Source organism: Mytilus galloprovincialis, chromosome 6 (genome assembly GCF_965363235.1).
Source record: "Mytilus galloprovincialis chromosome 6, xbMytGall1.hap1.1, whole genome shotgun sequence".
Lineage (NCBI taxonomy): Eukaryota > Metazoa > Mollusca > Bivalvia > Mytilida > Mytilidae > Mytilus > Mytilus galloprovincialis.
This window is the reverse complement of record NC_134843.1, coordinates 52,089,365-52,103,815: the sequence shown is the minus strand read 5'-3', so window position 1 is coordinate 52,103,815 and position 14,451 is coordinate 52,089,365. Positions and strand designations below refer to the sequence as shown.

The window sequence follows — 14,451 nt, the reverse complement described above, 5'->3', positions numbered from 1 at the left end:
CATATAAAAAATGAAGTAAAAACAATGTAAAATTAAATAACCAATTACTTCAAGCCTTAGACACGGTCATTCTTTTTGTAAATGAAATCATTTTCAATTTTTGTGTTTGAAAATGTTTGTTTCTAAATGGTTCTTCAAATTTACGTTTTCTAGTGTTTAGAATTAATAAAAGTTATATTTTGAAAAGTTTAAATCCGAAGAGCCATTACCATTGATATTACCATTGATATTACTTTTTTCATCATAAACCAATTCAATAACGTACATCCTAACAAATATAAACAGGATGCATACATATTCAAATCGGGTGTCCTTAATTATCTATTTTTATCTAGTGTGCTTTCATTATAATTCAGTATATTCATCATGTTCATTGAAACGAACGAACGGTTTTATACAGGTATATTACTATTTAGCCTTGACAATTTTATCTTTAAATAAGTATGTCAGGTTTATTTATCTCGTGAGGTCTGTAAGTAAATAATAGAAATAATATCATGGACGGAAGAAGTTATTTTGAGTACATTGTTGTCGGCTGTGGTGGAGTTGGTAGTGGGACGTTATATTGGCTCTCGAAAAAAGCCGGTATAGGTACGTTTCTATATATTTTCAATTCAATTTCAAGTGATAGACACTTAATCATTCATTAAGTATATACATGCATATCCCACTATGCATATACCAGTGTAATGGTGAATGTCACATAATGGCATGTAACGAATAAATAGATCTATAATGCTCCTTTGGCGTTTCTGTCCGGTAGTTTAACATGTGCATGCTGTACAGATAAGCATGTTCTTATCTCATAGTATATGCGTTAGAAATTGATGTTACCATGAATTATTGCTTAAATTAATAGATATAAGACGATGTGGTATGGGTGCCAATGCGACAATTCTCCATCCAAGTAACACTTTATAAAAGTAAACCAGTATAGGTCAAGGTACGGCATTCAACACGAAACATTGGCTCACACCGAACAGTAAGCTATAAAGCCCCCCCCCCCCCCAAAAAAAAAAAAACAAAACACAAAAACAAACAACAACAAAAAAAACATTCCTAAAGACGGGAAACCCAACGGTCTATTGTATATAAAAACGAGAAACGAGAAACCTTATGAACCACATAAACAGCCGATTACCAATGAACATCTGATTCCTGACTTAGGACAAGTGCAAACAATTGAAACGGGATTAAAGCTAGCCACTTTACAACGAACCCTTGTAACAAGTTAACTACAGATGGTGAGATAGGTGTAGATATGTATGGTGCAAAGATACAATTCTTCCGTGTCAAAAATGCTCCCATTTTGTTACTGACAGTAAAAATGTCAACCCGTCATTTCGGTCAAAATTATTGAAAGGACATATCTATTGTAGTATTATAAAGTTTTTTTTACTGACCCATTTTTCGAAAAACGATTTCACAACGGGGAGTAGGTGTCCAGAGATAACAGAATAATGTTTAACCTCTGTGTTTTCAACTGGTATTGATATTAATTGATGTTAAATTTGGGGAAAAAAATTAAGCACTAAGTATAACATGTATAAGGGGTAAATATAAAATAAAAAAGCATTCAATTTGGTTTTATTTTGACACAAGAGTCATATTAGCAGCTATTGTCCTCTGGATAAAAAAATGTTTCTTTCATTGTGTCTCTTTCTTTTTGACAAGAAACTTCTATATAAGCAATCCCTTTTAGAATCTGTTTAATCATTTTTTTTTTAATTGATGTACAATACTACGTTACACATAACCAAATAAGGCAATATAGTTGTTGTTTGGCGATTATGACGTAAATATTTTGATAATCAGTCATAGTTTTTGGAAAGTTTGCTATAGCTTGCTATTGCTACTTTCCTTAGGCGTCGGCCTCAAACTTCCGGTTGACAGATTATCGCAATATATTCTGCTCCGAGATAGTGTAGTACTAGTGTCTGAGTTCTGATACTTGGAAGATTCTTTTAAAATTTTAAGTTACTACTGTTTTGACTGAAAAGACTACAGCTTGAATAAAAAAGAAATGAATGTTCACTGACCATTCAAATGAATTTAACTTCATTTTAAAAATGAGTATCACAAACACTACTTCGCGGATCTGCCATGCGCTGAAGAGAAAGTCACAAGAAATCTACGCGAGACTGCGTTTTCATTCATTCATGAATATTTCATGAATGAACATTTTCCCGCTCTACTTTTACCTGTTTACTATATGTACGTACGTAAACGTGGTAAAATCCCGAGAGTATCGAAAGAATCGGGAATGACTGATTAAAATGCGAGAACAAGTTGACATTTTGACCAAGCCGTCGGATAATTGAAAAGTGATAAGTGATATAAACAAAACATAGGTGAAAGAATATAAAATACTCGATAATTAAAATTAAATTATATGTCTAACGTCTCACGCCAAGAACGAGTAAAGGTAAATACCGGATTTGATAAAAAAAAAATAATTTAATAAAGCATTGTTTTTATCTAAACATCGATCGGAAGATTTTGATGCCAAGAATCATTTGAAAACTTAGTTCCGTTATTTAAATACTAATTGTTTCACATTCCAATGTGGATATAAGGAACTTTACTCGTTCAGCATGCTCAAGTGGTTCAAACTGACAGCAGAAAAACATTGACCCAACGTCAGTTCTTCTTCGGTCTTCTTCCAATAATTTACATCGTACCACTGGTGTATTATTGTAAATTCGTACCATATAGCATCCGTATTAAAAGTTACCGAGTAAGCATCTACTTCTTCGAATATTTTAGCTCAGGGTATCAAGACAAGTTCTGTAGAAATGATTAATGATGTGTGCCCTTTGGCTCAAATGGCTGCATTTTCACCTCAAACTTTAGATAGATTACATACAAACCTGTGCATCTGGAAAAGTTTTAAGGTATACCCTGCCCTATATAAATAGATTTCAATTGCGTTGTCATCCAAACACAGAGGCAATGATTACCGTAATATATCAAATCAAATGGCTTAAAACAAAATTCTCAAATGTTATTTACTCATAAGACAATGCATAATTTCACAACAGCAACTAAAATGTGTTACAGGTTATAAGCACCTCTATGAATCTAGTGTATATAATTTTTTTATTCCTGTGGTCATACTGCTGTTGTTATGCTCCCACCGTATTGAGTTTTATCCTTGTTCTGCTGTAAGTATGTACGTCCTTCCCTTACTTGTACGTACATGTACCTCCGTACATCCCAAAATTCGTTTCTGTTCTCTTACTTTAGTTTGCCGGAACCAAATTGTATGAAACTTATACGCAATGCTTATAACCACAATTCACCAGTCAAGTTTGAATTTTAGTTGCGTCACTTTTATCATTCTAGCGTTTTATGCTACTTTACAAATAGGAAAGTTTCTGGAAATTTTAGTTTCTGAACTCTAACTTTAGTTTGTTTTAACCAAATGCTATGAATCTTATACACACTGCTCATTACCACAAACACTGATCAAGTTTGAATTTTGGTGGCAATAGTTATACCATTTTAGAGTTATGCCCCTTTACATATGTAAAAAATTGCTGAATATTTTCGTTTCAGTTATCTAACTTTAGTTCGCTCAACCAAATGTTATAAAACTTATGCATTGTAATACTTTTAACAATAAAACAAAGATCAAGTTTGAATTGTGGTGGAGTAATTTTTACTGCTCTAGGGTTGTGCCTCGTTACAAATGGAACCAGATGCTCCGCTGGGCACATCTTTATACGACCACAGAGGTCTAAACCCTGAACAGTTGGGGCAAGTATGGACACAACATTCAAGCTTGATATAGCTCTGAATTTGGATTGCGATCAAATTTTTGACATAATATATAGGTTTCTGACACAAAACAAATGTCAAGATCTTACAAATCTATTGCGCAAAACTGTGTAATTAGAATGTATACACAATGCTTATTACCCCATAACTCAGATCAAGTACACATTTTGGTAGCCTCATATTTACAGTTCTTGAGTTGTGACCCTTTATAACATTAATGCTAGCGGGGGCATCATTTGTGTCCAATGGAACGTTCCCTATTTTTGATAAAAGCCTTTAACAGATTTCTGTATATTTCAATATTCTAGATCTACAGTTTTAGGTTGCAATAGAAAATATCAAAACTTTTTATGACAAACATAAAAAAGTGATTTTTGATAATTACTGACGAGACAATGGTTTAGTTTAAAACATCCAAGCTGTGATGAAATACATTTTTGAAATAATACACGTCTATAACCTTTTTGGAATAATACACAGCTACAGTTGCAAACTTTCCAGAGGTGCTATCCAGCACTTTAATTAATTTATACGCTAGTTCAGGGGATGGCGAGTAATGTTCTATCTCTCGCAGGAAAATTTTACCTCAGATGAAATTGAGTATAACATCTTTGAGTGTTTCGGTACTTGTACATCCTTGGCTTTAATTAGAGCGACCCTGTTGGAGGTAAACCAAACAAATTACGGATTAAACTTATATTGTAAGAGAGGTGATTCGCCCATGGTTTTGTGCACCACGAATTCGGGAATATCTTATCCCTGACAATGCATAACTATTTGTATGAACCGTGTAAGTCCAGTTATCATAGTAAATATATATTTCCTTTTGTCTCCAGCAAAACTATGTTACTCCACTACGGTGTAATATCCATTAGGGCCAATATGTTTACAGCCAAAAAACATGCATGTCAATATGAAATATGATGTGTATATACATTGCCCATACATGGGTCCTCAAAATGTGGATACCTGTATATTGGTATTTCACAAAGTCATGTTTTTTTTCTCTCACTGTTAATGCCGTGTTTACACCAAACCTATTGGACGATTGATGTGTACCCGATTGATGTTATCTACTTGTCTAATGATAGATCATGGGGTGGATGCATACTTTTTAAAAGGGTGTAATTCTAGAAAAAGTCTATAAAAACTGCTGACTGGAGGGATGCAATTTTTTATGCTGATGATTTTAACGCTAAAAAGATTCAATAAATGGTTCGAAACATGAACCTTTTTTGGCGATGCAGAGGGGGAATACGCCCTCATCAACCTCTTGGATCCGCCACTGGCATAGATTACATATACCAGTAAATATATACAGCAGCGACCTTGGACCTTCGTACTTAAAACTGTGCTAAACATTTCTATAATGTATATCTATTGTATGATTTTAATAGATGTTCTCGGTCTTGAACAGTTTGAACTTGGACATCATAATGGAGGTTCACAGGATCACTCAAGGATCATGTAAATATTTTATTGTGAAGGTTTCCATTATAAATTTATGAAGATGTGATATGATTGTTAATGAGATAACAATATTATACCTGAGACCGAAGAATGTAAATATAAGTCACCATAGGTCTTCGTACGGCTATCAACAATAGGCAAACTCCATTCCGTATATTGAACCATAAACGGTCACAGAAAGATAAAATGAGAAAAAGAAAATATATAGAGGGAAAACTTCCGAACTGATTATTAAAGCTAAAACAAAGTATGGCAACCAGCAACTTCACTAGTTTTTCATTTAATTGAATGCTTTAGTTTTGTGTTCTTTGTTGGTTTTTTTGTGTGCCATATGAAATATTGTAAGCCCACACTTTTTATTAAAACTAATATTCAACTGATAACTGTTTTACTAGGCATTTGAATTGCCTAAAAATAGGAAAATTAAATATACTTTCAACATATTAGATAAGAACTCTGACATTGTTAATGAAATCCATCTTTAACTAATATTGGCAGATTGTAATTGTCATATAGTTTGACTTTTGCATGTTGTGAGTGTCTTAGATCTTGAGTATACTTTTGAAAAGTAAATCAAAATCTTTTATACATGTGGTGCGTAAAAATATTTATATAACGCTTTCCCTGGTTAACATGTAATTTCATCAGGAAAACGCAAACCAAAAGTTATTAATCATCAATTTGTTTAGTTTGCAACAGTGATGCGCAATGTAAAATTTCGTGATTTTTCATCATCTTTATTTACAGACGATTAGCTTACCACGATAACAGATATACTAAACTTACACCAGATACCTACAAAGCGTAAGTACTTTATAACCAACAATTGTATGCGCAAAATAGACGTGCATGTTAATATAAGTAATGGAGCAACCGTTTAACTTCAAAGTGAGAGGGGGCTGGGGTTCTTTGTCACACATTTGTTAAGTTTTTTGACGCGATCAATCGGGCTATTTTTTTTCCAATATTTAACATTAAAACATCGGGTGGTGGGGGGGGGGGGGGAGGGTGAATTTGCATTCATAATAATTTTGTTTGTTATCTACTTGGCCAGCATGGGGGAATGGTGAATTTGCATTCATAATAATTTTGTTTGTTATCTACTTGACCAGCATGGGGGGAAGGGTGAATTGGCATTCATAATAATTTTGTTTGTTATCCACTTGACCAGCATTTGTTTCCTCCATCAAAATCGGGATCAAAATATTTAAAAAAAAAAAAAAAAAAAACATAAGTCTCCCCCGGGAAGTTAATCGGTCGTTCCCTGAGCTGTCAAAAAGGGAAATGGAGTACATTCTATATCTTTTTAGTGTGTATTGATAAACATCGGTTTGTTTGATGAACAAAAGGAGGGTCTGGATTGGGTCCTTAGCGTAGTGACTGTCGTTGTTCCATCGGGTCATTTTTTTTTCATAAAAGTAACATTTGTTTTTATATTTATCATGGATTTATTTTTTTATTTTTAATTATTTTAAGGTCAGTATTTCTCAATTCTTTTGGTCCCGCTATTCACCCCCCCCCCCCCCTCGATTATGATCTCATTATTTCTCTCTTTTAGCCTCTGCACTATTCTTTTGTTTTCTCTATTGTATATCTTTTGGCTCAGCGTTCTGCAGTAATGATCCGTTATTCTCTATTCTAAAATCCCTATCAAGACACTCGTATATCATGGCAATTTGATAGAAAATTTTCAGTCAACAACACGGTTGAAGAGTAAACAAAAAATTAAAGTCAAAACCGTTAATTTCATGACGCAATGTGTATAGAAGAAAACCACGGTGTTGTGTTTTTTTTTGGGGGGAAAGGAGGGATGGGGTGTCAATCTTTTCTCGACTCATTTACCTACTTAATTTTAATTTACAAAGATGGGAAGCAGTAGAGAAGGAATCCGGTCTACAGTTAGTCTACAATACAGGAGGAGTGCAATTTACCAGGAAAGACGAAATGTCTCACGTCATCGACGCTTATGCTAAAGCAATGGCCGAAAATAATATCAGGTATTTTTAACGTTACAAGTAATTGTTTAATATAATATTGTTTTTTTTTTTTTATTTAGATATGCGAATAATTCAAGTGTGAGCATGTGGAGAGAGTATCGAACCTTTAACCTTACTTTTGATACCTTAGTTACATAAACATGTTCGTTGTTATAATCATATAAAAGAAGACTAAGAACCTCTCTGCAAAGACACTACCCAATACATGTATTTATTTCCCGGAGGCTGGATAGCCGAGTCTAAGTAATGAATTACTGTGTCTCTAGACTGTGCGAACTGAGTAAGTGAGTTCGAATCCTGTCGGTCGCAGTTTTGCTCGATTCTAATATCAATAGGTTAGGATTATAAGTGTTCCACCGAAGTTCAGTCCTTCGGACAAGCTTCCTCCCCCAAAAGAAACTGACGACCACAAAGAAATAACACAATAGTCCTGAAAGTGGTGTTAAACTCCAAGTAACAAATGCAATCAAATAACCAAGTGTCTGAGACAAAAAAAAGTGCTAAATGATGAGATTTTTTAAAGCATATTATTTTAATCTTCATTTTGTCAGTTTTGAAAGACTAACGGGAAGCCAGCTCAGAGCTAAATTTCCACAGTTTGAAATAGATGACACATACGATACAATTTATCAACCAATAGCTGGACTCGTAGATGCAGCTCTTGCAAACTCTGTTCATATTCAACTTGCTAGAGCCAATGGAGCTACTGTTTTAGACCACTGTCCTGTCCAGAAAATTGAAAAGTTGCCTAATGGAAGAGTACTGGTATGTTGATGATGATAACATTTACAGTAAGGGAGTTGTCTTAATAAAAAATATAATTAAATGTTATTGTTTTTAGGGGGAGGGGTTGCTAATGTTTTTTTCCTTCTGATCAAGTAACTGTATTATTGAGATATTTGCGTTAATGCAGCATCAATAAGATAACGTTAATCTACTGAATCATACAATTTGGTAGGAGAACCAACTAATTATTTTTGTTTCAAAACCTAATTGGTCCAATAAGTCTCAGCGTCTTTACTATATACATGTATAAGTATCTGTATTCCATTTTAGGTGCAACTCAGTTTAAATAAAGGCAACAGTAATAACAATTAAACTCAGTTTAAGTCCGCTTAAAATATAAGAAGCCGAATTGAAAACCTAAAAATAGATGTTAACTTTAAAGAAAATGTTTCAATGTATCAAAAAACATACTTGTTTGTAAAAATATTTTTTAATAATCAGTAGTAATTTATATTTTATTAAAAGATACGAACTTCTTGGACTCACTAGAATTAAGTATTCGGACATTTTGTTTAAGAAGGAATCGAAAATCATATTGATGACATATATTTGACAATTTAAGGAGACTCGCGGGTACAAAAATTTCTGCCAAAAATTAAACATTTGTTTTTTCTTGCATTATAAATTTGATTTATTACACTATTAGATATAACTTTATGACATGGTACAAAATTCAACCAGAAAAATCGATTCGGTTTGGCCCAGATGACTTTTAACATGTTTATATCATTGAAAAAAGCTCCAAATTATCTTCCTTTGGTGCAAAAATGCCATTTTTTGGCTATAAAATTGAAATAGCTTTTTTAACTCCTCGGTGACCTATACTTTTTATTATTGTTTTCAAATAAGCTGTACATAAACTAAATATTTGTAAAATTTTAGCGATTTCTGTAATTTAGTTCTTTTTTGTTTTTGTTTCGATATTAGCTCTATTTCTCCTATTAGTTCAACAGAAAAAAAGGACATTAACAAAAATGTATGCTTCTTTCGGTGGCAGATTGTGAGCTTAAATGAACGGTGACCCCATTTTTTTATTTCATTCTTCTATTAAGAATAATTTTTTATTATGATAGAGTTCATTTATAAAAAAAAAATATAGCGAAATCTTATATTAGGAAAAAAAAAATGATTTAGTCCCGCGAGCCCCCTTAAACATATAAATATAGGGCAAATATGTAAAGATACATGTAAGTTTCTACTTTACATAGTCATGATGGTAGGGTTGCCAATAAGAATGTTGGTTTGAAGTATCTCAAAGGTGTACATTGTTATCTTATAATATTTGATTATAGAAAAACAAATAGAAATAAAGCAAGTCGTCTTGTGTTGTATAATTCGCATTGTTTTAGATCATTTGTCAAAATATATCTCTTATCCTTTCCAGGTACATACCCCAAAAGGCATATTTCAGTGTCGTCGTCTAATAGTCACTGCTGGTGCTTGGATAAACCATGTTCTTGGATCTATTGGTGTCCATATACCAGTTTATGTTACACAAGAACAAGTCACATATTTTGCTACACCAAACGTAAAAGATTTTACAAAGGCAAAGTAGGTTGAAATTATAATCAATTTTGAATATAGGAGAACATTTAACATCCCGAGATCGCACTGCAATCTATTGGTCTTTATGTGGACTGGTTATACGGTATACGTATGATGTCAGAGCGTAGTCAATGTAGTATACGAGGTACATGTAACCAGTACGCATTAACATTATAAAGTATATACGTTAGTTGAGTTCTTGTTGTAGATTAAACAACAATTGCTGAATACTTTATTTACCAAAAAATTGCATACATGTGAAATTTATCCTTTTGTTTGATATCTTTAAAATTTCGCTCTCACAATTCATGTTCTGTGTATCTTAACTTGAGCACAATCCGTGCCATTTATATCCTTTCATCCTTTATTTCTCATTTATTTTAAGGTACCCGATATGGATTTATCACTCACCTAAATACGACTTTTATGGGATGCCAATGCATGGTAATTCAGGTAGCAAAATTGGGATAGACGCTGGTGGTCCAGTTGTTTCCGTTGACACACGGAATTATGAACCAGACAAGACAAGAGAACAAGCTTGTATAAAACATCTGGAGAGAACAATACCAAGGGTAATATTGTTTATATATCAGACAAACCGTCAAATACATGATTTCTATCCTTTTATCGAATGTAAAAAATGATACTATAAAAAAGAAGATGTGATAAGATTGCCAATGAGACAACTCACCACAAGAGAACAAAATGACAGTAAAGACAAATCTGATAAGAAAAGAAATTAGAAAAGAAAATAATAACACCCGAAAAACGACCGAAGAAAAACAAATAAAGAAAAACAACCAAAACTTATTGTTAATCAAAAGATTAGACATTTGAAATAGCTATTGCACAGTATGTTCTAAAAAAAAATATAGTATTACACATTGTACATGTTGTATAACAAATACATGCAATCATGTATATTTAAGACTCGAAAATAAGAATCTATTTATATTTAATGTATATTTCATTTTTTTTTCTCCTCTTTACAAATGAATAAATATTTTTAGTCCCTAGGACCTATAATGTACACTAAGACATGTCTCTACACAATGACACCGGACCGTCATTTTGTTGTGGATGATTGTTCTAAGAGTGGATGGGATAATGTGATCGTCTGTTGTGGAGCTGGTCATGCGTTTAAGTACGTGGTATACTATGTGATTATGTAGAATTATTAGAATAAGTAGGAAAATAGGACCATTTATGCGAGAAAAAAAATCATTCATTATTTTCCGTCATAATAACATCACATAAGGATTAAAAAAAAAGATACTGCGAAGTAATATTAATATCAAGAATATGACGAGAGATAAATGAAACAAGCCCCACAAAGTCACATGATGGTCTCCCGTGATGATTGAACTATAAGCCGTCAACATACAATAATCATCTAATAAATTGAAGAAATACTATAGAAAAATTTGTATTTACTCAATAGCACAAATACCACAAGACTGTAGGAAATGACAACAGTAAACACCATACATGTAATAGTGAAAACTAAACATATCATCCTTGTATATATATGTTCCAGACCATACGAGTATTTGGACCGTACGCGTACGGTCCGGACCGTATACGTATACTCGTACGGTCCGACCATACGCGTACGGTCGGACCGTATGAGTATACGCGTACGGTCCAGCTGATCATACATGTTTTGGGATCATATAGGTTAAATGTTAATAAACATTTATCAAAATCTTTATTTTTAGTTATACAAATTGTTATTAATACAATTAGATGGATAAAGTGAATAAGCCAACAATTCAAATTAAATATTTGTTTAATTTTATATCCGTGAATCCTATTTTGTTACTCTGGCCCAAGATGACACTTGCTTCCACAAGGAACGTCATATAGATTGTTACAACATTAACATGTTTTGTTCACGCATGTTCCTTTGCATATACATTTTTTGTAAAGTTCCTAAATATTCTAAAACAATTGTCCTCCCACATAATGTTTACTTCCGATAACTTCAATTTCAATGAGCATACTGGGCTGTAATTAATGAATTACTGACATGCTAAGTACAGGAGGTTAACAGATTAAATAAGCCTGATTTTTTTACAAATAGTTAAAATATTAAGTTTTTATTTCAATAACTATTCAACTTTTTATATTAATTTGAGATATAAGTTATGTTGATCTGTTATATACATTTGTATCTAATAAACTTGACCAAATTCTAAATATTAGTCAGACCGTACGCGTACGGTCCAAATACTCATACGGTCTGGAACATATATATATATATAAAATTGAGAATGGAAATGGGGAATGTGTCAAAGAGACAACAACCCGACCATAGAGAAGACAACAGCAGAAGGTCACCAACGAACTGTGATTTTGTTTTATTAGAATTTTTCTTTTACTCTTACTACATATCCTCAAATAGGGTGAGGTTTCTGCACATGAAAATAAAACAAAAACTTATTAGTATAGCATGTTGCGCTAGTACCAGTTTATCTGAATCATCCTTGGTTTTCGTTATTGTTTTGTTGTTGTATGTGTACAGTTTGTTTTGAAGGAAGTCAATAGTTGATGATTGATGTTGTTACTTTACTGTCCAATATGTTTTTATAATTTGTGTGCCATTTGTCTTTCGTTTATTTAATGGCCTACGTGATATGGACGAAACCTATGGAAAGTGTACACTTAATATTATTTGATATATTTGTTTTCAGATTTGCCAGTCTTTTAGGAAAAATACTCAGTGAAATGGCAATAGATGGCAAAACCAAGTATGATATTTCACAGTTTAATATAGACAGAGAAGCGATCACAAACCCTGACTGGACACCAACTTTATACATGGGCACTGGAGGAAAAGTTCCGACAAAGCAGAGCTCAGCTTCGAAACTGTAATAGTCTGAACTGTGTATTCGATGAATAATGAAATATAATTAAACTTTATAGTTTTTATTTTGTCTAAACAATAATTTAAATAAAAGTATTCAAGAAAGAAGGTTCAATGACGTTTTGAAATTAGTGAATGGTACATTCCACATTTGTAAAAGCATTAACGGCATAACCTATAACAAACAACACGCTTTAACAAACCATGTATTGTCACTGATGATATTTAAATTGGAACTGAAATTAAACGCTGCAACCCCGCAAAAATTTCAAAGACTAACTGAACATTCTAATTTCAATAAAGCTATAAACTAAAATGTAAACATGTAAAATGTAAATCTTTCTTACAATTATTTGATACATCTACAAAATATATTTCGTTATGAAGACGTAAATGTTTATAACTTGACAATTAAGGGTAACTTACGGTCATACCGAGCGTAAATATGTTTACATTTTATTTGTGAAAGCAGGGATTTTGTAAAATCTTTGAAATGTGTAGCAAATTATAAAATCAGTAGCCGTTTTACATGTTTTACTGCTTTTATAAAATATCAGAAAAGCCTTTTTTAAACATGTTAAACTCACCTTCAATATTGTTGGGGCTTTTGGAATATCAGTATAGTCGCCGTCACGTAAAATTGGCACTATGTTTTTGTTAAAAAAAAATTAAATATCAGCCGCGTTTACTCAAGATGATGTTTTTCATTTAGCGGAAGTAAAATCCTGTCCAAATATCCACTACTGTCCTACCTTTTATTGTGTTTGCACTGTATAATCCTGACCTTCACATTTTTTAAGATTATTTACATTGTAAAACCGCCATCTTGGTTTGCATGAGGATCCTTTTTTCGATAACATTCGTTACTCACCGGTACTATCATTGTCATTGATGATACAATTTCCCGCGCTTTTTACGTAAAGATGACGAAAAGCTCCGAGAGACATAAGAAAATGGAGAGCACGTGGAACTCCACGACAGCACTTCCGGTAATAACAATGTCGGATTCCACCTTACAAACTAATCTTGCATTATATGAAGGTCAGGATTATACAGTGCAAACACAATAAAAGGTAGAACAGTAGTGGATATTTGGACAGGATCTTAGTTCCGCTAATTGAAAAACATGATCTTTAGTAAACGCGGTCGATATTTAAGAAAATTTTGACAAAAAACATGGTGCCAATTTTACGTGACGGCGACTATAATCAAATATGTAAACCTTTTACAAATATACATGACTTAACAACAGGAATGGATTTCTATCACATAATATATAATTCCCTTTAATATAAAATTATATATTATAAATTAAAAATCTGGTAAATTAATTCGATAAACACACTGTGCAATAGTTATAATAGTATGTGTCTATGAACACTACGAATTTCTTCAAGCAAATCCTACATAATTCATTTCAATGTTTTATTGCAATAGTTCCTTGAAAATTGAGATATGGAAATGCTAGTTTATCTATTATGCCGACAATCATAAATTGTTCCTTTTGTAAACATAAGACCAGTTAATTTGGTAACTTTACGGGTTTAAAAAACTCTTGCCGACAAAGCTTCAAATACTATGGTCAGTGTATGTGAATCGTACTACTACGGGTATCTGGTAAAGGAATTAAGAATTAATGAGCACTCTTGTAATCTCACATACTAAAATTAATCCTTTGAGAAGAATGAGATTTTGGCGAATCAGAAGTCCTTCATGGCGTCAATGAACATTTCATTGGAGAATTTACCTTGATTGCATTTGACATCTTATCTTCACCAAATTCCATACAAACAACGGCTCATCTCCATGTTCGACGAAGAAATTGTCCATTCGATTGACAAAAAGATGTGTCCGTAGTAAAGGAGTGTCTTCAAATATACTTTGAATATGTTTACTCGCGTAGTGTTATGAATCATTTGTTGACTCTAAATAAAAAAAAAAAACTTCTGGATATATTCCAATCGCGATCCTTCTCTGAAAATGGTTCTACTTTAGATTTTGTTCAAT

The 14,451-nt window shown here is 32.7% G+C and overlaps 1 protein-coding gene across 1 annotated transcript; it reads left to right on the top strand.

Annotated features, from left to right (window-relative positions):
• The first annotated feature begins 437 nt into the window (after window positions 1-437).
• LOC143079858 (monomeric sarcosine oxidase-like) lies at window positions 438-12,559 on the top strand. Its single transcript, XM_076255493.1, has 9 exons — window positions 438-591; window positions 5,178-5,247; window positions 5,998-6,054; window positions 7,116-7,247; window positions 7,799-8,012; window positions 9,418-9,584; window positions 9,964-10,150; window positions 10,589-10,722; window positions 12,272-12,559. The coding sequence occupies exons 1-9, from the start codon at window positions 498-500 to the stop codon at window positions 12,450-12,452; spliced, it is 1,236 nt and encodes a 411-aa protein (XP_076111608.1). The 5' UTR covers window positions 438-497; the 3' UTR covers window positions 12,453-12,559.
• The last annotated feature ends 1,892 nt before the right edge of the window (window positions 12,560-14,451 follow it).

Excerpts from the sequence above, each read along its gene's own strand:
- LOC143079858 (XM_076255493.1), top strand. The coding sequence starts at position 498 with ATGGACGGAAGAAGTTATTTTGAGTACATTGTTGTCGGCTGTGGTGGA. Across the intron at positions 592-5,177 it reads CTCGAAAAAAGCCGGTATAG|ATGTTCTCGGTCTTGAACAG; the intron begins GTACGTTTCTAT and ends TGATTTTAATAG. Across the intron at positions 10,723-12,271 it reads GGAGCTGGTCATGCGTTTAA|ATTTGCCAGTCTTTTAGGAA; the intron begins GTACGTGGTATA and ends ATTTGTTTTCAG.